This window comes from Neopelma chrysocephalum, unplaced genomic scaffold (assembly GCF_003984885.1).
Source record: "Neopelma chrysocephalum unplaced genomic scaffold, ASM398488v2 Primary Assembly neopelma1_74, whole genome shotgun sequence".
Lineage (NCBI taxonomy): Eukaryota > Metazoa > Chordata > Aves > Passeriformes > Pipridae > Neopelma > Neopelma chrysocephalum.
Window position 1 is genome coordinate 10472793 of NW_020897735.1, and position 27807 is coordinate 10500599.

The following is a 27807-nucleotide window of genomic DNA, read 5'->3' on the forward strand; positions in this document are numbered from 1 at the left end:
ATAGAAAATATTTCTTGCAGAAACTTAGCCAAGAGTCCTGAACAGGCCTTCAGTTAACCTTAGCTTGACAGAAAGTGTGTTCAACCTGGTAACAATTCTTCCATCATGGAAACAATGTCTTCCATCCATCTGTAGCAAGATTTTTCAGTTTTCCTATTAGAACAACACCCATCTCACATAGTTGTAGATTCAAAGATTATCTTTTCTCCCAACCATGAGATCGTCAGCCAACATCAAGAATGCAGCCTACAGGCAGCTTTAACATATGATGTGAAAGTGGGAAGGGTTGTGTTTAGGGTACACATGACTACAATTTGTGCCCAGGATTACTTTTTAAGTTTTAATGCATGCACATGCTGGAAAAGCAGAAGGGAAACAACATGGCTCTAATGCTGGAGTGAAAGATAGTATAGTTGCTCGTCCCAGCAGCCTTCTAACAAGCCTTGTCCTCTTACACCAGTCTGAAGTAGGAGAGGTTCCACAGATGTATAAAAACCTTGCCCTTCATAAATGATGCACAAGAGCTTATATATCAATACCACCAACTGCCTCTTGATTTTGATTAGCAGTCTGAATGGTAGGGATCTAAGACAATATTTTGAGAGAAACAGTGGCTAGAAGCTAGTTCAGAGAATACCAACTCATCACACTAAGAAGCACAGAATTCATGGTAGTCAGATGAGACTATTAAGAACACACAGAAACCATGTTCTTGTACAGTAGATATTTGTCCTGCCATGCCAGCAATTTCACATTATTGTGTTGATATTTTGTCTTTTGACACAATAAATGAGATACAGAATTTGGTTCTTGTGGCTCATGTCAAATGAAACTGGAATATTATTACCATGTTCTCTGCCTTCTACCTATACTCTGCTGCTCTCATACAGTAAGTAGGTAGTAAACTACATTTACATGACCCTAAAGCCTCAAATACCATCTCTACGTGTCACATAAAACAAACTAGAAGTTGCATCATCCCTCCCTACTTCTTTTGCTAGGTCTGATATTATCCCTATAAGATGCACTGATTAATTACAGAAGCAAAAACTCAATAAGTGGAAGCCTTGTTAAGGCACTTACTGGACACATTAAGAATGAAGATACATAATTTTTTTCCAGGGTTCAGATCCTTCCTGTCCTATATGAGTAACAGTCTGTTAGGTCTGGCAGTTCTCACTGTGACCTGAGTAACAGCTACCTGACCCATCAAATCAAGCTATAGAATAAAATTCAGGTGGGAGGTAGGAGGGGATGCAGTTGCTGGGCTGCCCTCTTCAAATGATACCAACATCCTGTTCCAGATAAGTACATGTCTGATCTGGTTTTGTCTAGCTTAAGCAATCAAATATCTGTACTCTTACAGTTCATTGGCTAGATGTCATCAATGCTGTGATTACAGGCAGACCTTCAAAGGATCTTTCGCACACACACACACTCTCTCACTCTCTCCTTATTTGAAGTAATACTTTACAGCTACTGCTGTACTTCTGGTTAAAGAAAATAACTCTTGCTTTATGGCCCTTTCTTCTATAATTATATCTAGAATTCACAAGTGCCACACGTATATGCATTCTGACTACCATCATAGGCAGGAGTCAAGCTTTCTGTCAAGGTCTTCTCATTTTTCTTGATCTCCCTAGTGCTCCACCTCTAAGGCTAGTCTTTCAGGATACCTAAATATGTATTTGTTCAGGTTCTTCACAACAAGTTTTAAAATCTCCATATATCACTTCAACTGCTATTGAACCATGGTAATAATTTTAAATCATGCTATAATAGCACAGATGAACATCTGCAATGTATTTAAAATCTGATATCCTAACAGGGCAAAGCAAAGTTTCCAGTTAAAACTATATTTTAACTAAAGTCCCAGTTTTGCAACACACTGGTATATTCTTCAAAAATACCCACACAACAGAAATTAAATACTACGTTGAGAAATTTTATTGGGAAAATGTGGTTCTTTTGCTTTCTGAAAATACCTAAGTGCTAGCAGTGTCCCTGGAAGTGGATTCAGTACAGAAGTGTTTACAGCTTCCGGGAGAATAAGCACCACGTGATACTTTCAGATTGATTTTTTAAACCTTAGCTGCCCACATAAATAAGGATAGGGTAAATTAATACAGTCTCTGGAAATAACATTCTCAAAAAAGAATTACAAGCTCTTGCAAAGACTTTGCTCTGGTACTTCCTTTTAGATGCTTATTAAGGCTCACCCCACATATCTATGAGTGCAAAACCCACTGAAATAATAATAGCCTTTTGCTCCTAGACTAATTACTGTTGAAAATATTGCTTCTTCTCTTGATTAGCCACTCCAGTTGAGAGTAAGAAATGATGCTTCCAGATAAGGCCTTAGATATTTTCTTAGGTGGAGCAGTTCAGCCATTATATACAATAAACTGAGAAAAAAGTACTTTGCAAAAGCAGTTTTACATTCAGACAGACGGCAGAAAAAGGCACACATCTCCAGATGACCATACTTGAACAGAAAGTGAAATCATGACATGTGAATGGTACTGTGAAATAAAATCAAGGATACGGGAGTATTTCTACATAAATAACAAGAAATACTTGCTAATAAAGCTAAAAACTTCATGTATAAAAAGGTTGGAAGCTTTATGCTTTCATGAAAAAAACCAAAACCAAGCAAAACAAACCCCTTGCAAAGGGGTTCTAGAGGAAAGGGTTAAAAAAAAAAAAGAAATCAACTTTTCAATATAAAACCAATATAAAACATAAAAGCCAAGATGACTATTTCATCATAGAAAACTAGCTTATTATCAGTGAAATTTCAGTCTCCATCCAGTTAGAAAAATACAACTGTCTGGAACAATGACTTACACTGTTGGTGCTAGTGCAGACATCAGCTAACACTGATGCCTGCACAGGAATCTTTGTGTAGTCAAAACAATCGGGGTTGGCTCTTCTGCCTGTAATGGAAAAATCTGCAGATGCACTACAATAAAAATTTTCCAGTAGATGGATTGGGGTTTTGATTTGGGGTTTTTATGCTTGTTTGTTTGTGGGGTTTTTAGGGGTTTTTTACTTCCAATTCTTAAGAAATAGTTTGAAAGCTTGTGTTTTCTATAAAAAGTTTCTCTGCTCAAGGATTCTTAATGCCAAAACAGTTTTCAAGTTTCTCTAAACAATGTGCATGGACAAGCCAAAGCAAAGAAAGCAGTATCTTCATATCTTACCTGATTATTCAGTGAACATACCAGAGCTGCATCATTTCAAAGACTGACTGCATTGTTTGAAATGACCTTGCCTGCAAGCCTCTTTTTTTTTGTTGTTGTTTTGTTTAAGACTGAAAAACCAAAAGCATTGATTTATATTATAAAATTCCTCTTTTTACATGGCATACACTGTTGTAAAACAACTCATGATAGTCACAACAGCAATTAACTTTCCTGCCTATCATTCAGGTACTTCAAAGTATAAGAAGCTCAGAACAAGTAATACTTCTCATTTACTTCAGTTTCAGCCTAAATCTATCATTGATTACCTACTTGTTAGAATGCCACAAAAAGTAATGGTTCGTTAACTGAGAAAACATACCTATGTCAAAGATATAAGCATCACCAAATCAGGCTGTGCTAGCCAGAACAACATGGGTTCTATAAAGATTTATCACCAGTACTTCCAGCTGCATTTTACCACCAGAAGCAGTGTTTGTGACATTCCCATAGAGCTCACAGAGTTGTAAGAAAATGTGAAGTAAGGAACAAAGGTTTTATGACTGTCTTCATTTCAAGTCAATGATGTCTTCATCATATAAAGAAATCAGCTGAAATGGATAGCTAGATGGTGAGCTCCCCTCCCTGTGTGCTAAAGTATCAGGATCTGAACTAGTGGAAAGATGACGTCTTTCAGAATAGCTTTCAAAAGAGCTTGAGATTATCCTGCAAAGACGAAGACAAAAGTTACTAAAAAAAATACACAGTTCGAGGCAAGAAGGAACAATGGCTCTTTCTAGACTCAATCAAGTTATCCTAAAGACAGATACAGACCACTGCAACTGTGTTTCCTCCTGTTTTACTCTACTGAAAATAATCAAAATGTAGTATTAATGAAGCCCCTCATCCAACAAACTTCCAAATAGAGAACTAAACCGAACATGGTTTTACACTGTAGCAGATTTTTTGTTTGTTTGGTTAATCTCAGTCTCCTGTATCTTGGCTGAATTCTGCCAGTATTCTACACAAACAGAGCTTATGAAAACAGTGAAAACAAGAGAATGGCAGTGGGGTCAGTGCCGAACAGACAAATGCTATGGTGTTTCTTCACAAAATTTATTCTGGAAATAGCAACACGAGCATATGAAGGAAAAAGCAAGAGAGTCTGCAGAGTGCAGACTCAGTAGTCCAAATCTTAATTACAGGCTCAACTGCAGCAGGCCCCCACAAAATCCCATTTAGTCTTGCTTTGCTCATCAATGTGTCTTAGGCAAAAAGTATAATCGGATCTGTACTTACAGTATTAAGATACTCTAGCAAACACATTAGCATGAAATGCATATGGGTATACAAAGGTCTCAGTCAGCCCCAGCCAACTGAGATAAGCATGAGCAATCAATTCTAAATATATTTACAGTCTAACTCAGTCTCTTTTCTAAAGCCAGTATATTTACCTGTCACTACTAGTCGATCTTACTGCTCCCTGCTTGGGGTCTGACTGTCTTCGAGGAACCTTTTTGTGCTTCTGTGCGCTTTCTGTCTTGGGTATAGGCTCATCCAAAAGGCCTCAATAAAGGAATAAAAGACTTAATACTCTCAACAGAAAATAAAGCATTCATGAAAATGTTAAGGTATCTGTTGCTAGTTTCCATTATTAACCATCTCTACCTGGCTTAGAATATGGTCATCTTATATATGATCAGACAACGGTTGTACTATTTGCAAATAATGTTTCCTCACAGTTTCATTTTGTTGTTTATTTTAATAATTTATGAATACTAGCTGCATGTTACAAATCTAACTGTGATGGCCCAAAGATTAGAAAGCATGTAATTGGCAACTGACATGTACACTGAAGAATGAGGAGAGTTTACCCAGCAATTCTTTACGTGTTCTGCTTGCAATTTCTTTAATTTCCATACGAGATAAGGACAGTGAGTGTGTAACTGGAAGTGAGGCAATGCCACTGGATGTTGTAGTAGCGATGACCTTGGGAGCCAAAGGTGACTTCAGAGGTCGTTCAATGCTTCGCCCAACCAGATTGCTGAGAGGAATTTTGTACAGGTTTCTGCATGGAACTTCACCTGAAATACAGAAAGAAATAAGAATGTTACATTTTCACAACAGAATCAGTTCTTAACACTTCCAAATGAAAAGTTATAAAGAAAAGTTATACTTGTTGAGCTGGGTGCTTTTTAACCCAAATGACAAAGATCCTTCTTGCTCTGGAGATCTTTCAATATAAATAAGATAGGAGGAGGAAGAAATAGAGAGAAAAAGAAGATTGACTCTTGGTGACATGAAGAATCAGCAGCAGATCCAGGAAGTAAATTAATACAACTTGAGGCTGGTACTTTGACTATTACAACACGACTCTGCACTCTGCAATATTCCCCATGCATTTTAACATACTGCAAATATATTGGAGCCTGGATCTCAAGTAGTTTAAATTATGACACCTCCTCTTAGGCAGCATAAAATAGCATGTTTTCCTAATTCCTAGAAAAAACTAAACTGCCTGTAAAAAACTGAAATTGTGATTACCTTCTCCTTCCCCCTTCTGCTAACAGTGCACCAGCAGATTTAAAGAAGAAAGGTATACATACATCTTGCGTTATCTAGTTAATGTTCCCTTGTTTCTCCATTATTGTTACACTATAGATTGATTGTTTACAGATCATGTTACACTAAATTGACTGTGCAAACTTTTTCAAGCCTAGAACTTACTTTTGGTTCACAAAAGAGATTTAGCCGTCCAGTGGTAGTTTAGCTTTTCTTAAATGAAAGACATGGTGTATGCGAAATCTCAAGTTTTCCCACTATTTTATGCCTCTTTTTGCATTATTATTCGTGGCCATATTATCAAAGATGCATCAAGCTACTGAAGCTTAATTCCTCCCCTCCTACAGAAATTATTTCTTCAGAACAGTGCTATCATGTATTTAGAAAAGATTGTATAGGGCAAAAGCTCAGCCAGGTAATTCATATCTGTCACTTAATAGGAAACCTCTTTTCCTCCAGACTCTCAGCCAGGAACTCAAGATCTTTTACCATCTTTACTAAAGGTCAGCTTCACTGAGATGCGATAGCTATTGGAATGATTAGAGACCATTATTCAAGCTGCCACATTACCTTCTAGAGAAGAAAGAGGACATTCTGGCTTTTCGTAAGCTGTCGGTGTTTGAGGACAACTCTTTGAACTCATTTCCTTAGAGCTGCTGTCTGATGATCCACTTACTGCAGCAGTTGCTTTAAAATAAATGTCTGACTGAAATGACAAATAACTCACTATTAGTACAGTGAGACTTTCTTAACCATCTTCCAAGTAAGAGTTTGTCCACTATGTTCTACTGTCACTATTACTGTATTGCTGCTTGGTCAACAAGGGTTGCTCATAGAAAGGTTATCACTGTAAGTGGAGGGAACATCTGTGATGTTGAGCAGAGCATTTGCCCCATAAACAGCCAAGTATCTTAGAACTGTATTACCGCAACCAATAAAGGGCAGCATGATCAATCCTGATTCTCTTTGTACTTGATATAAACTAAAAGCAAACGTGAACAGTCAACACAGATCAAAAAGCACATATTTCAGTTTTGGCTTGTTAGGTTTTTAGCTGCAGCAACTTTTATGCGAATTAGATCCCAATTATATCACAGAAATAGTCAAACATGATTTTACTGTGTCTTACCCTTGATGCTACAAGTTGAAGCTCAGGCACAACTGCTGTGTGGACTAAGTTCCCATTCACCACTAATCGGATCTCAATGGAATCAGTAGTGAAAGCAAGGATATAAGGGAAAGCACAGACTGCAATGAAAGAAAAGTTATTTGGCAAGGAAAAATGGTAAAATTCTTTAATGTGAAAGTTTTTAGGATGCTCCATGAAAACTGTTCTTGATTTCTTCTGGCATCTCCCTTTCCTATGAAAAGTTTGTCTACAGGTTACATCAAGCCTGAAGAAAACTTCACTCTCCATGCCTGGCAGAATGTAGAGTGAATGTAAAATGAAAAACAGAAGAAAGAGTTCAGCAAAGGAAGAACTTGGCACCAAGACTACACTTTCTAAATTTAATCATATGCAGAAACTAAGCTCAAGTGGCATCATGAATGTAACAAAGTAATGAAGTGTTCCTAGAACATGGTAATTCCACTAAGAACCAAGTGCAAGCTAAAATTGTAATGAAAAACAACCATCTAGTAAAAAGAGATATTTTCTTACCAACAGCATAAGGAACTTGATTCCAGCTGAAGTGGAAGTCATAAGCTGATGGCTGGATCAGCGGAGAACCTCCACTGAAAGGATATACCTTTCTGTATTGGCAAACATCTGTAACAAAATAGAAAAAAGCAGCATCAATAACCTTAAACTGTAAGTGACAAACACCAGTTTTACAGGGAGATTTTGTATAAGTGTGGTCATTGTATACATAATCAAGCATGTAATTCTGAATTGTTAATAGACAGAACTAGATAATGGGGAACCTTTCAGTACTAACAGAATTTTTTTTTAAACACATGCACTAGTGCTAATCAAACATCTATTAAAGTACAAGACTTGAGAAGTCGTATCAACAAACAACAGGAAAGCTTAGAAACAAGAAGCAATTGCGATCGTAATTTTTTCTTGACAAGCTCATATGTGTGCACCAAGTAAACAACTATGATCCTGTCAAACATGTGTCGCTTACAGCTCTTTTATATCTTTTAGGCAAAATGTTTTTTTTCCCCCGTAAGCGATGTCCTTACACTGAATCAAAGTTTACGTCCATAAATGTATTACACGTTTTTTCTTAATACAAACTTGGGCACTGCCAAATCCTGCGTTTTCATATTTGTTCTATGATGATTCTTTCAGAATCCTAAAATTCTCTAAAGAACAAATGTAGGTTTCCCTAAGACACCGCCCTAGAAACAGGAATTCAAGTTGCTGTAAGCGCGTGCAGCACCTTTATTATAACTTTCAGATCAGCTAAGTTTGTTAGTTTTGGCTAAGCAATGGGTCTATCCCAAAAAGAAATATAGGGAATTCACTATGCTCTGTCAGACAGCTTTTTAATTCTGAAGCAGTGCTAAGAGAACTAGAACCAGGTAGGATATAGCAAGCAACCAGAACCAATAGGGCCTCACAGAGTTTAGAGACACTTATAACTCGTTCCATGGTAACAATCTGATAGCCAGTGCCAGAACACAGGCATATTTATCCTGTCTCCATTGATGTTCACTTTGGAGAGGCAAACAGGACATGTCTTCTGCTACAGAGAAAGCCATGCCTTGTCCTTCAGCATTGCCTCACATAGGCTGTTTCATGCCAAGTGCTTCTACTTTCATGAGGATCAGAACTACCTGTGTACTGCAGAGAAGAGCATGTATGCATTTTATATATTGACTGGTAACAGCTTTACAAGAGGGAAATCATGCCAGACAAATCTGGTGGCCTTCTGTGATGGGGCTACAATGTTGGTGGATAGGGCAGAGCAACTGACATCATCTACCTGGACTTATGCGAAGTATTTGACGCTGTCCTGCACGACATCATCATCTCCAAATTGGAGACAGATTAATTTGGTGGATGGACCACTTGGTGGATAAAGAACTGGCTGGATGGCCACACACAAAGAGTTGTGGTCAATGGCTCATTGTCCACATGGAGACCAGTGATGAGTGGCATCCCTCAGAGATCAGTACTGGGGCTGACACTGTTCAACAGTTTTACTGGTGACAGAGACAGTGGGATCGAGGCACTCAATAAGTTCACTGATGACACCAATCTGTGTCGTCCTGTCGACACACTGAAGGCAAGAGATTGATCCAGAGGAAATTTGACAGGCTTGAGAGGCGGGACTGTGCAAACCTCATGAAGTTCAACAAAACAAAGCGCAAGGTCCTACACCAGACACACCTACAGGGTGGGCGGAGAAGGGATTGAGAGCAGCCCTGGAAGAAGGACTTGGGGATGATGGTTGATGAAAAACTCCACATGAGCCAGCAGTGAGTGCTCCCAGCCCAGAAACCAATGGAATCCTGGGCTGCATGCAAAGGAGCGTGGGTCAAGAAAGGGGATTCTCCCCCTCTACTCTGCTCTTGTGAGACCCCACCTGGAGTCCCGTGCATAATTCTGGTGTCCCCAACATAAGAAGGACATGGAACTGTTGGGGCAAGTCCAGAGGAGGCCACGAAGTTGGTAAGAGGACTGGAGCACCTCCCCTGTGGGGACAGGCTGAGAGAGTTGGGGCCATTCAGTCTGGAGACGAGAAGGTTGTGTGGAGACCTCATAGCAACTTTGCAGTATCTGAAGGGGCCTCCAAGGAACCGGAGAGGGACTCTTCATCAGGAAGTGTAGTGACAGGACAAGGAGTAATGGGTACAAAGTGAAAGTGGGGAAATTTATGTTAGATATCAGGAAAAAATGTTTTATTGTGAGAATAGTTAGATTCTAGAACATGGGAGGTTGTGCTCGCCCCAACCCTGGCAGTGTTCAAAGCCAGGTTGGATAAGGCCTTGAGCAACCTTTTCTAGTGGGAGGTGTCCATGCACATGGCAAGGGGGGTTGGGACTAGATGATCTTTAAGGTCCATTCCGACCCCTTAACATTCTATGATTCTATATCCAAGACTATTTTATAAAAGGAGATTGAGAGAATTACAATGAAATAATGCAATAGTGCCAAGAAGCAGGCAGAAGAAAAAAACACAAAGACAGAATGGGACATCACACAAGGAAAAAGGGATGAAATGCTAAATTGTACATGTCTTGAAAACATCTAATAACTGTGTAACTACCTAAAGAATGAGCCAAATCTGAAAAAAACGGGACTTTTTTTAACATGGCAACATCTACAAATATAGAGATGCACATCTATAAAACAGCTAGTATGTCTAAAATAATACTTGAATTTCCAGTCTCTCCGATATGCATCTCAGTTCAAAAGACTATATTTTACAAACTTTCCAGGAAATACTAAAATTTATTTTAAAATACAGACCTAGACTCCAATGAAAAAAGAATTATATACGCAGATTGCGCTATTACCATTTTTGTCCTTCTGTTAACACTTACAGTTATAACACAACAGTAGACCAGCTTCGCCATCTTCATATACATCAATAGCCGCAACAAAATTAACCTGTAATGATAATGGAAAAGGTTAAGAGCAGGCAGAGGATATTGTGATTATTCCAGCAGGGTTTTGACTAACAAGCAAGACAATCAGTTGGAGGATAAAATAAAAAAAAAGAAATAAGTAAATAAATAGATAAACATGTTCTAAATGCAGACTCTTTTGTTATTAATTTTAATGTCCGGGATAGAAAGATTCAGTTATTACTTGACTGGGCAGCAGTTTCTTAAATAGAAATATAAGCTATGTGTAAAAATCTTAGCCATAGTACATGCAAATAGGCAAATCTGAATGAGATACTGGTCGCCAACAACTGAAGTTATTTTGATGCAATTTCATAAACAACAAAACTTTGATACCACAAAGATGAAGCAAAAAGCAAACTGTTGACTAAGAAAGGAGAAAAATGAATTTACGATGGTAACAATATTCCAGAGCCTGAAACACAGTCTCTTTCCTGTGGCTGGGTGGGCACCTGTTGTCCAGCCAAGGTCAACCCACCACACATATCATATCTTATAACTACCTCTCTTGGGAGTTGTTTTTATCACATATCCCAAAAGGAACAAATATCTCTGGGTGCCATAAAGCAGCATTCTAGAAGTGAAAAGTAACAGACACGAGGATCTCCATAAATTACACTCTCAGGAGGTCAGCATAGGATGCACTGAGTCTGCAAGAAGTTATGTTCAGTGGGGCTCTGCAAAAACATAGGTTTCAATGATGCAAACTTACTTTATTTGTTTCAACATGATGCAGTCTGTAGGACTCCCCCGTGCTCTCATTGACTAAGTCAAACTGGTGCCGATACGCTACACAGATCATATTGTCACTCTCTCCAGTAGGTCCATCCACCAGCGTCATAACCACTGGAGGGTCAGAAAGGCATATTTCCTATAACATAAATAATGGAATTATTCTCTTTTTCAAGCTCCTACTGTGGGTGCTGCAGGTACTCCATGATTTTAAAGGGATGTGCTCTGAGCACAGCAACATGACAAAGAACAAGCTGAAACTTAATTTCTAAAAAATCTGAAAGATTTCTTTGGCATATATATGATCAAACTCCATCATATGACATCTCACTTTTATTTGTCTGGAGGTTTGGGGTGATGATAATGCACGTTCTTTGCCTTTCCCACACTCCCCGCACTAGCTGATTGCTGCCCAGTCTGTTAAGGTAATTTGTAATTAGATTACACATACCCGGATGTACTGGAACTCCTCTACTGGAGATTCAGGTGATGAGAGCACAGAGCTGCTGGTTAAACTGTGGTGTGGATTATATTTCTTTGTGACAAGAAGTAGTTTGTTTCGAATAGCCACAACAATCCTCAGTTCACTTCCGTGGTGAGTATTTATGGCATACAAATGGCAGCCTGAGGAAATAATGTTCTAGACTGTAGGTGGTTGGGGTAGGGTCTGATTTTTTTGTTCTGTATTTTTACGATGATTAGTACAACAGGGCTCTGATGCATGTCTTAGCAACACAGAATTAAACCCCCCTCAACAGGATAACATCAACTTCTAGAAAAAGACAAAAGCCTATGACTCCTTTGAAATCTATTTTACCCTTATTCCTAAATACATGGATTTTCACTATTCTGCAGGTTCCAGCTTTCCAAAGCAGCTTGCTTCTGAAGACCAGAAAATGTTTATGTCTACTAAAATAATCAGCAACACCCAGACTAATCTAAGAACTACTATGTAATGGAGATTTGCCAGTGTTCCTTGAACTTAAAGTGTGCTTTATTTCAGTTTAAATCCCTGCAAAATTCTTCTCATACCTCCCAATCCTGAAATCCTATTTTTCTCTAACACTTTTCATCAGCAGCAATTGTCAAGTAACATGATACTTTTACAACATTCTAATACGTCAAATACAAGCTTAACAAAGTTTGAATTAACTGTCAAGAGAAAACACTAAAGTGAACACCTACAACTGCCTCAAGGGAGCTAAAAAGCCCCTGGCAACTACTGGCATCATATCACAGTGGAAATAAAATCACCTTTTGTTCTCTCTAGTTTATTTTCTCTGCAGTCGTATTTGCTTCTTATAATTTGCTTTGTCTCTATATCTTTTTGGACAGCACTGAGTCTGAAGACGAGGAGACGAGAGTCCTTCCCTGACACAGGAAGAGAACCAGGAAACAAGAAGTTAAAAAAAGAAAATGGCAGTTTGAAATTAATACTTCCAAAGAGAAGCAGCATCTAACAAACAGAGCAAATATAAGCAAAGCATAATGCTTTAAGTTGTTTTATACCAGAAGCTTCAAGAAAATACATTCTATAGCTCTAGGATGTGGTGACATTTAACAGCATAAATACCAATGAAACACATTTTGTAAAATAGTGACAGCATAAGTAATTACCCCCATGTTTTTGTGCAACTGAATGAATATATAATTCAGTCACAGATATTTGCAAAAAATGTCAAGTTCTAATGGTGGCCATAAACTGACAATATGACCAGTTTCAGGCTTGCCTTGAAGGAAGCACGAATGAGCGTTTGGGTATTTCCATCTCCAACTCCTCCCCAGCCTTTCAGAAAGTAACAGCAGTTTCTGTATGTGCTCCTTCATTCTAAATAAGGCATCTAACATACCTATGCTGATAGACACAATTGCCTCATGAGACACACATACCCAGCCACAGTCAGATTCATACAGGAATCAAAGAACAGGGACCTCTCCTACCTTTGTCTGTTCGGGCAATCAAAAGATCCAGAGCTTCCAAAACATGCATCTGCTTTATCTGGAGAGTTTTATCAAATACTTGCACTGACGGTTGACCATCTAAAAAAGAAACACACACATCTATTCAAAATCCTGCTAAACTTTGCTAGTCACTGGTTTTGAACCCTTTCTTTCTTGTAATAAAAGCCTTGATTTTTTTTCTTACAAAAATGAAGAGAGGGAAAAAAAAACAACTCCACAAAGCTGCTATGTATACCACAGCATCATAGGCAATACTACCTCACAGGAGAGTTTTATGATTGCCATGGATCAGATTATGCAACTGAAACCTAAAAGGGACTTTCCTTTGGAAAGTTCAAGAATTATGACCAAGAACTAACTTCATTCCCTCAGTCCTGCTGGCCTTATGTGGCACACAGAAGATAAGGGGTCAAAGAGCAATATCAATGTTAATGGAAGAAGCAGGCTTTCACTGTCACATAAGCCCTCAGCTTCATGCTCACTATCATCAAGGGCTAAGAAATCAGACAAGCCATTTAAACACTCCTCGAGCCTGGATGCAACCTCCTAAGTCTTTTCAGATGATCAAGAAAACAACATCTGAAATAAGAAAACATGCAGAAATCTGCATTAACATTCACTCCCCAATACGGCTTGATTCCAGAGCAGAGAGAATTTTTGCAGCTAGGTTACATAAATGCAATAAATTCCCTTGGATTAGTAACTATCCCTATATGTAAAGACCTATCAATAACTGAACAGACCTTATGAACATACATTTTCAAGAAAATGGTCAGATACATAAAAATTGACACAAAAACACTGGATCATTTACTAACCATCTATTAACAAGATGCCAGCATCTGTAGAAACCAGCAAGGACTGGCCCCAAGAATCTGCACAGACAACCTCATGAGGAAAATTACTGCAGAAAGATTGAGATTCCCAAGGCTATGAAGCAACATAAGGGATACAAATTAAGTACACTAAGAAATACAGATCATACAGACACAGAATGTGATGGACAATGGCAAATAATAACATGTAAATGCTTTTGGCAGGATACATTTCCAAACAGTATATTTTTTGAAATATCAAAATTGTGTTAATTTTCTTGCAGAGGAAATTCTGTATTAATTCTGGCATGGAGACTAGTAAATGTAAGACACATTCCTGAAACACTGGAATTAAAACGCATGCAGCTGATACTCAGTGCAACCCTGGAAATACTCTATATGCATTTTACTTTAAAAAAACAGACTGATAGACTTAAAAATATGTACCACCACGCATACACAATTTGCTTACATTTTATGGTTCAGTTTGTGATGTTTAGTCACTAGCACATGGTATAGTTAAAACTGCCTTTCTACTGAATCGTTCTTTCATCCTGTGTTCTTCTCTGTACTTACCTCCCAGAGTCTGCCCCTCCTCTCCCAGTTTATATACTAGCTATAATCTGAAATTTTAGATGCCGTTCTGAAGCTTCTGTATGTAAAATGCATGCAGAAGTGTGCAGTTTGCGTATTTCACTCCCTAATGATCTCAAACAAAATCTGGTACTACACAGAATGAAAATACAACTAAATTTTTTCTAAACTTGTTGAAGTTAAAATAAAAGATGATTGCATTTGGAAAATGGCACTTTCATCAAATTTTCTCAGATATAAAAATGTCCACACTTGCTTTAACTTGAGAAGTGCTTCTGCCCCCAGGCTCATCCTTTATTAATCTGATAGTAACTGCAGAATCACTTTGATACTATACGTTTCATTTTTTCTGCTGCAGCATGTAATTACAGAAGTAAATAAAGAGATGCCATACTAGATAATGTTTAATTTTTCATAAGTTTTCTCAGACAGACAGTTTCACTCACCTCCTTTTTACAAAAGCTTGTGGTTGCCAAGTTAGCTGTGGTATCCCCTTTCATAGTGGTTTTCAATTTCAGTGCCTAATACAAACAGATGTTTTATTTAAACTGAGTTTTTGTCAGCAATACTCAAGCTAATGACTATATAAAAAGGACAATTTAGGGCGATAAAGTAATTCCAGTTTGGAATTCCTACACCACTTTAAGTAATTAGAAAAGAAGTAGAATTTTGTACCCTGAACAAAGTCTGCATGAATCACTAGATGGTTACTACGTATCTTCTCAGCCAAAACATATATTGGCTGGTTTTTGTTTAGGTTTTTTTTGCTTGTTTGCTTTCTAAATGGAAACTCAAAATCAGAAAAGAAGAGTCAAACATAATAACAGAGAAAAACCTCCACCTCAAACAATACAAGCTAAACATCTACACAATTTACTGTATAATCTGACTGGATAGAGGATTCTTTTATCAATTACACAAACTGGCCTTCTACTTGCAAAACTTCCAAACAAACACTAAGTCAAACCATCTATCTATCTATCCATGTATTGCTAGGTATCCCAAGGACACACAGTCACAGGATCACAAATTCTTCAACTAGAAGAGACTTTATTTTGAAAGGGTCAAGATCTCCAGAGAAATATCATACATACTTAGTTTCAGTGAGCTGCACAGTAAATCTCTTTAAGGTATCCTATATACCTTCATTGCTAACTTTTACACCCGTATTCCCATAAAATGGTGACACATGGAATTGTCACGGCATTCCTTAACGCAAAGCTCAGAACTAACATAAAACTAATTTTATTGCCCCAAAATTTGCCTACAATCATGGATAGTCTCTGTGAAGTGGCAGTAATCAGCTGCATGTACCATTTGCACAATTGCATTAAGCATGGCTGTCAGCTTACAGAGATACACGAAAGACTTCACTGTATGAACATTTTAATTCCATCTCACCAGTCAGAAGAGATCACCTTGACAATAATTAAATGATTTAAATATACTGCTGAATCAGTCATCAGTAAGTTTTGTTTACCATCTAAAAACTCAACTGACTACAACTAAAGGAGAAAGACATTCATAGTTTGGTAAGAATGATTAACAGCTACTTGGAAGGCATCTTGAAATGTGTTCAAGCCTATAGTTTGTAACTTAGAGGAAAGATATTTCAGACAAGGGAAAGATTTTAATGTGAAAAGAAGCTCCAAGAAAAACGCAAACAGGTATCCATGAAGTTTTTGCCCACATATTAGATTTTCCTTCAATGAAGATCATGTTAAGGACGGAAGTCTTGCTTAAGAAATGAGTCCCAACTAGATTTGTTACATGAGTATCTTATCAGTGTTTAACTTGTGGGAGGTGGAAGGGGCTCAAGGTTATAGGTTTCTATACTTTTAATAACCTTTTTTTTTCCCTTAACTTATGTAAAGTAAACTTGGGGAATAAAATCATTGGTTACTCCTGTCTCAATATTACAACCACATTCAGCTTTTTTTTTTTTAACCCGCCTGAAGTGACTGGTTATTTCAAGGTGATGGGGGAAAGGGTGGGCAAAGCACAAAGGAGCAGACTTTGCAGTTCTTGTCAATGCAAGCTTTAATAGCCCTGAGATTTTTCTGAACCAGTTTTCAACCACCCAGTACCATTCGCTTCCTTTAACCAGACCTAGAACTTCTCAGAATCATCTATTCCTTAGATTACTACAATAAAAAAAAAATAGAAGGGAAGAGAGGAGACTTGGGTTCTGTTGGTAAGTGTGAATTTTTGTTTTGTTTCTTTTTTTTTTGTTTTGGTTTCCTGGTCTGTTAACTCCTGCTGAGTTAAATCAGCTCAGAAAGAGATATTCTTAAGATAAGCTGCAGAACCATGACACCAGTTCAGAATCAAGAAGAAACAAGTGAGAACAGGGGAAGCATAGACACTGTGACTTCTTTGCTACAATGAACTGTCAGATCAAAGCAGACTATCATCAGGAAGCTTTACTCCTCACTGAATCAAGATATTAATAAGCCCATAGAAGATTGGAGTTAGCATCTGTTATGTTCAAAGATGTGCGGCAACCTCTGATTTAGCAGAAAGATTGTTGAAACTTCTTTCTGACTAAAGTTGGCTAAGTATTTTCTAAGAAATTCAATCTTAATAAAACATATGGAAGAAATCCATGAAAGTTTATGTTTTTCCAAAGCACAGAAAAAGACAGAGCACTCTTCTGCTTGGAGGCAGAACACATCCGCTGCATAAAGCAGAGAAAGACCTTCTAAGTTTGATTCTAAGGTCCGATTTTTCCAACCTTCATTTAGCTTAGGTACTATATAAGTATTTGTACTTGTGTTGTGTACCTTAGGTGCTACAGATAAATACTTCTATTCATATTTTATTTTAACATAGCTTAAAATAATGCAATACTACAAAACTATTTCTGATCACAGAAAACTCCGTGAAGTCCTGACATAACTGCAAGCTAATCAAATTCTAACAAAAGGGGTAACACAGCCTTTGTAACCCTACCTGCATACCTTCTAAACCGACCCTACCTGACCGAGCCGAACAAACTCTGCTTGTCGAGCTTCCTCTTTCTTCCGTGTTGATTTTGGGGACTCTGGTAACACATCACTGAAGGACCTTCTATTGAGCATGTTCTAAAACAGAAAATGTTTCTTTTTTAACCTGAAAAGTTTTCAAAATCTTTTCATCTGAAGTAACTTAATGTGACATCATTTAAATTTTCTGGTTTAGTATACTTTCCTGTAGTGATGAATCTAATTGTATAGCTTCTCAGAGAGGAGAAATTTCAACTCTTCCAATCCTTGAGTGCTTTACCTTCCAACTGGTCATGGTTTACTACTGTCATGTGGCAAATCATACCACATGAATATATGACAAATATACAGAAAAAAAAATGTTTAGGCAGATCTATTTAGATAAGAGAAATAGACAGTGGGGAAGAAATAGCACCTTGTTAGTTTCAGAAGTATTGAGCTTCTTTTTAGTTAGTTAGGAATTACCTTATTAAGAAGTCTTCATCCTCTAAAATAGTTATCTCATCTAACAGTAAAAATCATCCAAATCGACACATAACAGAATGAGTAAATGCAGTTTTTATGGTGACAAGACTAATACATATAATATTTTCAGTGCCTAAATTTCCTACTTCCTTGCCACGGGTAAGCTTACACTAAGTATGACATTGTTATGCTTCTCCTCACACCTGGTAAATAGCCCTATCCAGAAAGGACTGTCTGCCAACTTTCATGTAACTGTAAAATAAGTTATATGACAGTTCACATTTAGCCTAGTTGTATGCAATTCAGTGCTCATTAGGATGACATGGCAGTCTTTTAAAGCACCAAAACAGTGAGGAAGGCACATGTGAGGGGATGCAGAAACTTCTGACTTACATTTACCCTGTGTAGATCAGGCATCATGTCTTGGTATAAAGAGCGGATCAGCATGTCTAGAGTGCGTTGACGTTTCTGAGAAAACGTTGGTGTTTCCAAGGTGGCTTTTTCCCCATTTATTACTAAAGAATCATGGAAAAAAAGACATATTACCTAAATGAACTTTGACAACTTCCACTGACTCTAGTTTGCTTCTGTACCAAAACACCTGTTTTGTCCTTATTAATTTAGAGTTGCCTCCTTTTTGCATTTTTTTTTGTTTTAGTGAATAACAATCCCTAAAGCTTAAAAGAGAAAAATTAGTAATAGGAGAATTTCACAAGGCATCCCAATAAACACCTAACTAATAAAAAAATTACAGACAAACTGCTAATCAATTTAAGTACTAACAATTTAAATACATGAAATGAGTTATCAGTCAAGTTCCTGTCAGGTAAGCATCTAATTGTAATCATCATGAGTAGTTCTCAAAGATTTCCTTCTTGCTGATTTAGAAGGGCAAATAAGGATCAATGAAAACTGGAACTGAACCATTACAGAATTAAAAAGTGCTGCATAGGTGCACTTCAACACCTTTAAGAATATATTCAGAAAAGCTTCTATTTTCAGGTTTTCAGAGATACTAACACTTTCTATTACTAAATTATGAACAGCATTATAAATTCTTTCAGATCTCCAAATCCTTTAAGAAAATGTAAAGCTAAATATGGCTGCACATTCTGCAAATGTAAAAGTCAGCTTGTACCTAGTGGCCTAAGAAGCAGAGAAAATCAGGTTTTTTGTTACTCTTACTAGAACAGTTTGATGGAACTGACATCCCACCTATGTTACTGATTTGGAAAAAGAAATTGTATACAGATCAGCAACATACACAACAAAATATGCTTACATTTTAAGCATCATGAGTTTCAGTTTGTTAAAGCACTTATTAAAAAAGTGTTTCTAACGAAGTAAAAACCGACTTACGTTTCACCAACACAAAATCCCTGAATTCCTGGTGATTTGTAAACACAGGTGGGGACGGAAGGGGAGGCCCAAAGAGAGGAACACTTTCTTCTGAAAATATTTTCAGCCTATTGGAAGTACAAATCTTTATGTATATTGAGTCACATTCAAACTCTACCCTTTTTATAGACAGTATTCAAAACAGAAGAAATGAAACCTGTCATCTGGGTATGTCTTATATAAGAACTCTGAAGGATCTAACAAAAAAGATTCACTTGGAATAACTCAGTAGAGCAAAATTATGCTTCCTTTACACAAACTAATACTGGGGCACGAAGAATTAGAACAGAACTTTGCAGTTCTACTCATAGAACAATACTTTTAGTGGCACTAGCAAAATCTAGTCGTTTTCCAAAAAAGGTTCTTTGCCTACAAGACATGCTCTCCTTACAGACTTCCACCTTACCTATGCATTCACCACAGCATGAAACGTTCGATTCTTTCTGAATAACAATGGCTTATGACATCTGAATCTGTATCTTGGGAATAGCAAATTCATTTTCACTGAGGAAGAAAGAGTCAGAATGACTTCTGTGACAGCTGGACCTGCTGAGTTCTTGTGATCCATAAGGAATCCCACATAGCAAGAATGAATGGCAGGTACCAAACCCATGTACACAATATGTTCAGCAGGTATAGCTTCTGTAAGTTATCATTCTTTGCTATTTCAATTGACAGTCTGCAGACAAAGGTCTTCCAAGTGGCACGTGCAGATGACACAAGCCACAGCAATTTAATTGGTAAAATTATTGATTCAACCCATCTCTACTGTTACACAAACCAGAGTCTGAATTTGCTTCCTCAAAAAACCACCAGTGAGTGACTGCTATTGAGTCTAATGGATTGTAATGGTTTCATACTGTCTTTTTTCATGACAGCTTAGAAACTGTGCATACAATCTGAAACACAATGAATACTGATCATTCTAATGTTGGTTTCACATATTTGAGACACAATTTCATAGATGCCCTATGTCTATTTTATTAGATCCAGGTAAAAAAAATAATCATTTATCACTACAAAAGGTGTGAAATGTTCCTTGAGTAGAGTAGAATGAATTAAGATGGGGAAAGCCACAGCAAAACCAACCAAAGAAATAGATTTCTTGACTGGAGTAAAATATTCTGCATTCTAAGCAGAAAGTCAGTGTCAGATCTCACAGTGGCATTGCACTTGAAACACAGAAGATCTGTCTCAAAACACTAGAGCATCCCCTCTCTCCTTTGACTGACATTTTGGCCACTTGGAAGACCATCTTCACACACAAAAAAAATAACAGAAGGAACAAGAGTTCTATTCAGGCCTAAGCTGAAAGGACAGAAGGAAATGTAATTAGGCCAAGCTGAAATATATGTATCACACCTGTCATACAGGGAAAAAATACTGCATGACATGTACTGCATGTGTCAAGACTGGCAGAATGAAGCAACTAAAATAAGATAGACTGATCTAGTAAAAGCAGCCAGTTATTTAGAGCGAGAGAGGCAAATTTATCTTAATTACTGCTACTCATTTGCCTCCCAAATAAACAGCAAGGTAAAAAGCATTTTACCATGGCTAGCCCATCTACTGACTATCAGCTTACAAGCCCAAGTTTCTGTCCCAAAACAAGAAGAAAAAGGAAAAAGTATCTGCACTGTCACTGCACACTGGAATCATGAACATGTTTTGTGCCTCTCACAAACCCAGGAATGCTGAAAAGCAGAAGCTATGAGGACAATCAATTTAAAAAAAAAATTGCGAGAAGTTGCTGACAAGATCTTCAAACAAAATAAAACTATTCCTTTTCTCAACTGTGCTATAGATATTTCCAAAACAAACTCCAGCTATAAATGGGAGGGGGGGGAAAAAAACCCCACATATGCAAACTGAAGTATCATGCTATTGGATACTTCTCTGGAGCTAGATTTAATGGAATGCTGAAGAAACATAGTAATATGCAAAATTCCAGTAGGTTTAAAGCATGTGACGTCCAATTATGCAAATACTCTGTTAAGATCCCTAAAAATGAATTAGTTTGCTCAGCTACTGCTGAACTGAGATCTGTAAGGATCTGCAGTCCATGGCTATCACATCATCATACACATCTAATTAACTTCCATACATCTAAATAACTATCATACATGTAGTTCACTGTGTCATTGATCTCATCAGGTCAGACATTCCAGGTATGTCTTTCATGATTTTGTTACATTTCATCTAAAGAATAGTTTTGTTTTTCCCCCTTAGCTTATGCCTGTTTCAGAATTTATTTTCCTGATGGTTAGAAACATGCAACATATAAGCAGTTTAGAGACATCTGCATCAAGGTCCATGTTGCTCTTCAGCTTCTTAAGTTCATTTGGCCTCCCAGCATACAGATGAGTGGACCTTCTGTACACCAGGAAGTCTCCCCATTGCCAAACCGTTATCCCGTTTTCTCTAAACCATCAGAAATTCAGCGTGAAGTTATTTGTTACAATCAGCACCTACCTGTAACTATCATTCTGCTTATTGTATCTCACTAAAGCAAAAATATCTGCCATGCAGTTAAGGAAGTTAATCCACTTCTAATAAAGATCACATGTACTTTAATACACTTTTTCTTCTCCTGCAGTTACATAGTAGATTTAATAAAGGTAAAACACATTAATCAATGTAAATATACAAAACATTCTAAACTATACAGATTTTGCTATTTATAAAGGAGGTCCCATACAGAATTTTATGGTTTGATCAAGTTTTAAAAATCAAGCTAGTACCACAAATACAGCATAAAACATGCTGTGGTTTATGTGTGTTTGACAGAGTTGTGACTAAAAATTCTTTTAGTTGATAAAAAAGTACTGATTCCAAACTTCATTTATACCGAAACTTCTACTGAAAAAAAGATTCCAATGAAATAATTTAGTTAACAAAATTATAAGAAAATGGAGAGAATGATTTGAAGTGCAAGTACACAAAAATGTATTACCAGTCTTGATTCGTAAGTTCAGGCAAATCCGGGAAAAACATAATCAGATAAATCCTTATGGTTGCCTTGCAAGTTTTTTTTATGGAATCAGTTAGAGGCATACTGCTTGGATAGATTTACTTAAAACCATCTCTTAAATTTTCAGTCCTCATAAAGTGTCAAAGAAAGCACAAGTCTGAATAACTGCATTGGCTGTGTGGGTTTGTTCCAGTTAGAACAAAGAGACCTTAGCCAATAACTGTGATCAGCACTATCAGAGACTGATAAAAAAAGACAACATGATTCCATTACTTCAATGAAAGCACCCAATGCTATTTAAGATGCTTGAGAGTACACTGGCTAGTCTCCAGCTACTATTCCAAAAGGGGCACAGATCTCCCATAGGCCCTAAGTTGTATCTGTCAGATCTGTACAGGCATTTCAAGTATGTTGGGACATCTAAATTGGTGCTGATGCCTTTATTTTGTAAGTCAGTCCTACCCCACAGACAACACATGGCAAACCTCCATACAGCAGCTGTCATTACTATATAGGACAGCACAGTGGGATATCTTTATGCTATTCTTTCCTGTTGTAAAAGTAACAAAAAAGGTGTGCTAGTACAGATTCAGTGAGCTTTAAGACTTATCACATCTGATATAGCTCAGAGGCAACCCCCACTTTTCTTGCAGACATTTTTATCTCTGACTCCTCCAACTGAAAATGCCAGGATGGTACTATGACTCTATCAACCAAGTGTGGATTACTTAAAATGAGGATTTCGGGCACATCTCATTATGACACCAAGGACAGCTGAACCTCAAAATATTTGCCAAAATCAAAAGTAGGCTGTATCAGACATTGTGACAAGTCCTCCAAACAGCAATAAGGGAATAATTATTCCTTTTATACTAAGGCTGACACTCTAACAAAGAGGTACATGGACTTGATAAACAATTGTTCTTAACATTTAGTTTCCTCTGATATCTAAAGGTTTTTATTATAAGAGTTTTCTTCTTTTCATCCATTTTTATTCATTCCACTCCATCTAGTCTAATGCCATATTCTACAGATTACTAGTCTACAGATTACTAGTGTGACCCCATGATAATCCCAAGTGATTGGCCACTGGTTTTGGAATCATATTGTCTTCCCCATGTTTTCAACTGAAAGTCTGAAAAACACAGGCTGACAAAATCTGGAGAATATATGGTTAATGATCTGAAAGATTTGAGAAACACTGATCTAAAATACATAAATATGTAAAATAAACAGCATCTAAACATTAAAAGGCAATATTCAGTCAAACGTCAAAATTTAAAGCCAAATTAATTCACATAACTAACAAATATATTTATGAATTTATATTTTATGAAAAGGTATAAAATTTAATTTGTGAAATTATCCAAATAAATGCTTTCGATAACAAAAACATGATTTAAAAATCACATTCTTGCTTTTACCTTATCTTCTAGGGGATTCTACACAAACTTTGTTTTATGTTGCAGATTTGGAAACTCCTAGTCAAGCAGTTGAAGGTAAAGAATGCAAGAATGCAACTGTCTTTCTAAAACAGTTTTCACTTCCATAAACAGCATGCAGGAATTAAAAGTAATATTGATCTTTAAAAAAAAATAGAAAATGTAAGGAAAAAGATACGTGTAAAATGAGAGCGAATCATGGATGGCTTGAATGCTGCAGAAGACTCTTCACCTTCCTGAAATACTATAGTGACAATGTCATTTCCAATATGTCGCTTCCTTTCTACCTGGAAAAAAAAACCCAACAAAAAAAAGGAAAAAGAAAGAAAGAGAGACAGACACAAGGACTTAAAATACATAAATAAATATCTTAACAATTGTGTGAGAGAATGGTAAAACAATATTCCTAAACTGCAAACAGAAAAATGATGGTCAATGGTACTAAGGTCAATATAAAATGATTACCTAACTGTAAGCAAGTCTACCAAGCAATGCCACAGTGGACACTAGAAGGTTCTAGAAGAGCAGATATTGCCTATTTTTAAGTTAGACAAGCACTCATCTTTTATATAATTTACATTATCATTATTCACAAATTGGGCATGGAGGTCTTAGCATTCCAAAAAAGCAAATCTACCACTTGAAATAAAAGGGAAAAAAACTTTGATGCTGAGTTATTCCTTAAAAATAAATATCCTGAATGGCCTCTGTTTTCTTCTGTTATCTTGTTATCGGGCCAAGGACAAAGCATGGGAAAACTGATAGGAATAAAAAAGGGACAACATAATGGTGTCATCTAACTATATTATTATAATACATAATAAAAAGTAAACCAAGTAATTTGCAAGTAATTTTAGGCAAATCATTATGAATGTATGATGTATAATAAATGCATGTGCTTATAAAGTACTTTTTCATCATATAATACAAAGAAAGGTTTGAGCAATGGATGACAGCACATTTGATCAAGTATCCAAGAACCAACCTAGTGAACCTATGAGAATGTGACAGCAGTGCTTTAGTGCCTAATGTGCTCACAACGGGAATTTCTTTCAAGCTGCACTAATTGCTTCCCGACTTTGAGTTTTGTATTACACATGTGAATATTCCTACAATTCACACACAAGGCTAATTTTCAATTTTCCTAAATTCTTTGAGGTAATAATTGACGTAGTGCAGCCCTTCAAGTCACCTGGACAGGACAATACTCAATTACTTCTCAGTGAAGCAATTTCGACCTTCTTCACAAGTATCTTTTGTACCTTAATAAAGATGACAGGATGCATTATTTCTAACAAACATCATGAAATTTTCAGCATTTGGTATAATATTGAGAAAAAACCAGCAAAAGTCTTAAAACCTACATTTATAAAATATTAACAGACAAGAAATCCCTTGTTTCTTCTAAAGTTTTGGAGTTTGTGATTTAGTAAATAAATGAGGGGCGGGGAAAAATAAAGAGAACCATGTACCTGCTGCTTGTTCTCTCTAGAATATGGTAGCATAGTTGAAACATGGAACATAATTTCGTGCCCTTGAAAAATTGTATAGATGGAACAGGTTCCTGTTGTATCATCTGCAAGGGAAGACAACATTCTCAGCAGGAATATGCCCTCTAAGTTTTCTAAAGAACAAAAGATATTCCAAGTCCTTCTACCAAATCTTCTTCAGTTATTCTTTTTTTCTAATCCATTTTAGAAAATATCCACACTGCATGTTTTATGTGAGTCCAAACCCAAATTTGGAATTAATCTGCCTATTCACACTTAAAACCCATGATGTCCTTCACCTCTTGAAATCACACAGTTCTTCAAGCCATGAGGTCCTACCACTACGAAGCAAGCAATGTGTCAGGTTAGTCTTCGTTCGAATTTAAAACAAAACTGTTCATCTTGAAAACACAGGTCATATAAATACTTTTCTTTAACTGCATTACATATCAGTGACTTAAGCTGACCAGACTTTTTTCTCGTGAAGTAGAGCACTTAGCATGCACATGAGGAAAGCCATTTTGGGATTGTATTATAACTACAATATGTATAATATGCACATGCAATAGTGCCTCCTCTTTATTGCTTCAGATAAGCTCTTACTTTTAGTGTCCAGTCCTCCTCTATAGCCTGTCCAGCCTTTCAAAGTAACTGTGTCACCCAAGAGATGCAAAAATCTTTGAAAGCTTTCACTTCCAGTTTCTACATGTGGGAGAGAGAAATGTAAAAAAAAAACAACAAACAAACACATAGTTACAGGACATGTATAAAAAATAATCAAAATACAGAAATAGGTACCGCTTCTGGAACACAAGGACCCAAGTTTCAGCTGAATTAGTTTCTCTTCATGTCATCCAAGCCTTCTACCTTTCCAGAAACAGCAACCCAGCCTTGCAGAATAGGCATCATCATGTGACATTAAAAAGTGACATCAAGTGATAACATCAAGACTACGCTGTTCAAGTGAACAAGAGGAAGTGATCATGCTGCAAAAACATTAAGAGTGAAAGAACTACAAACAACAGTGAGTAAACAAGTTGCGCCTTCAACTGCTTCTTTTTTCTAAATGTTATGTTGCATAGTTTAGGAAAGAAATTTCACTATCTTCCAAGTCGTAATAGTACAATTCCTACAGCAACTTTTTATAGAAACAGAAGGTTCTATGCTACAATTATCACCCAACATGAACATGAAAACCAACAAAACTACTGTTTGTATAACAATCACCTCCCTTCTGTCTTCCATGTGTAGGCACTATTTTCCATTTTTTTATTCGTGTAAATAAAACAATTAAGAAAAACTCACCATTACTGAACATTTCATCATCTGTTAGCTGACCATCCTTAGCATAAAGGACTCCAAATTTAAAATTCACAGATCCCTGAGAAATAAACCCAAATATTACATGAAAAAAAGACAATCAAATAGAAGACCTAAAAAATGTTTTCTCTAAGGACTTTTAGATATATACCTTGGTATACATCCTACACATGGGAATATACATTTTACACCAACTCCTAATACATAATAATTTACCTTCAAAGTTTTATGGTATAGCATAAAATTAATAATCTGAGTGGGTGCTATATTAAGTTGGTGCTTAAAATTATTTTTTATCTCATATGTTAAAAAACTTACATTTTTTACTGTAATAAGCAATTGATTAGTAAGTTGTTACAAGTATATCAGTGCAAATATTTCAAATACAAAGCTGTATTCATTGAACAGGTCTGTGAGCTAGGAGAGGTAGGTTTACATTTACCTCTTGCTCTTCAAGAACCAATAAATCCTGTAAAGAAAAACAGTATCTTTAGCACACTGATATTAAAGATAACACAAATAAAACTAACAACCTTATATATTTAAGTTTTGATTTGAAGTGGCCAGTTCAACTGATAAAGACAGTTTAAGTAGTTCACATAATCCTACTCATTTTTATCCTGCTACTGAAAGAAAGCAATTAGTAGCATTTATACCCCATTACTTATATTTCCACAAAATAATAAAGAAAAACAAGCGAACAAAAAAAGTCCTACCTTTTGTATCTCAGGATGAAAAATTTCCCTTGGGCTCTTCTCAAATTTATCAAGACTCATAGCACTGAAATGCAAACAAAATACTGCTTTGTAGAAAGGCAAGTATACATTTCAGCAGTAAAGCACCAACTGGTTGCTGTTACAACTGGTTACAAAATTAATTGTTCAAAGAGCCTCTCTTAGGTGGAACGTTTTGTAGAACTGCCATTTCTTCCACAAAATACTAGCCTCCAACACTTCCTAACTTCTTTTGGATTTTAAAAACAGAAATTAGCAAGAATCTGCGTCAAGATCAGGTTTAAATTTATTGACTTATAAAGGACAGAGCTTTATTTCATCATCCTTCACTGTAAATTTAAACATAATCATGGTGAACATTTTAGAAGGACTCAATAATCGATTCTATTTTTTAAGCTTTTATTCTCTCCTAAAATAATTCAAGGCAAGCCAAATGACAACGTAGAAGTTCAGCATGTAATTCACATACCAAAGACCCACAGACAGAACAGAAAAGATATTTAAATAAGAAGATCTACTGCCTCAATAAACAGAAATATCTAATTCATAGCATTTTCCCCTAAGTTATGTTTCTA

The 27807-nt window shown here is 36.6% G+C and overlaps 1 protein-coding gene across 7 annotated transcripts in view; it reads right to left on the reverse strand.

Annotated features, from left to right (window-relative positions):
- Nucleotides 1–27807, reverse strand: part of GARNL3 (GTPase activating Rap/RanGAP domain like 3) — a 43734-nt gene that overhangs the window by 3448 nt on the left and 12479 nt on the right. For 3 of the 7 annotated variants that reach the window (XM_027688004.1, XM_027688005.1, XM_027688003.1), the window contains 23 exons: nucleotides 27215–27278; nucleotides 26941–26967; nucleotides 26484–26559; nucleotides 25782–25880; nucleotides 25161–25264; nucleotides 23867–23975; nucleotides 21748–21793; nucleotides 19237–19343; nucleotides 18271–18392; nucleotides 17407–17511; nucleotides 14875–14949; nucleotides 13838–13949; nucleotides 12999–13097; nucleotides 12312–12428; nucleotides 11509–11681; nucleotides 11038–11196; nucleotides 10242–10308; nucleotides 7405–7512; nucleotides 6874–6992; nucleotides 6315–6450; nucleotides 5057–5266; nucleotides 4637–4748; nucleotides 1925–3908 (listed from right to left, as the gene is read on the reverse strand). In XM_027688004.1, the coding sequence (XP_027543805.1) occupies nucleotides 3752–3908; nucleotides 4637–4748; nucleotides 5057–5266; nucleotides 6315–6450; nucleotides 6874–6992; nucleotides 7405–7512; nucleotides 10242–10308; nucleotides 11038–11196; nucleotides 11509–11681; nucleotides 12312–12428; nucleotides 12999–13097; nucleotides 13838–13949; nucleotides 14875–14949; nucleotides 17407–17511; nucleotides 18271–18392; nucleotides 19237–19343; nucleotides 21748–21793; nucleotides 23867–23975; nucleotides 25161–25264; nucleotides 25782–25880; nucleotides 26484–26559; nucleotides 26941–26967; nucleotides 27215–27278 (2503 nt within the window). In that variant the 3' untranslated portion in view covers nucleotides 1925–3751. Of the gene's footprint in view, nucleotides 1–1924; nucleotides 3909–4636; nucleotides 4749–5056; nucleotides 5267–6314; nucleotides 6451–6873; nucleotides 6993–7404; nucleotides 7513–10241; nucleotides 10309–11037; nucleotides 11197–11508; nucleotides 11682–12311; nucleotides 12429–12998; nucleotides 13098–13837; nucleotides 13950–14874; nucleotides 14950–17406; nucleotides 17512–18270; nucleotides 18393–19236; nucleotides 19344–21747; nucleotides 21794–23866; nucleotides 23976–25160; nucleotides 25265–25781; nucleotides 25881–26483; nucleotides 26560–26940; nucleotides 26968–27214; nucleotides 27279–27807 lie in introns of those variants that run through there. The other 4 variants (XR_003534933.1, XM_027688008.1, XM_027688007.1 and 1 more) reach the window with 4 other exon arrangements.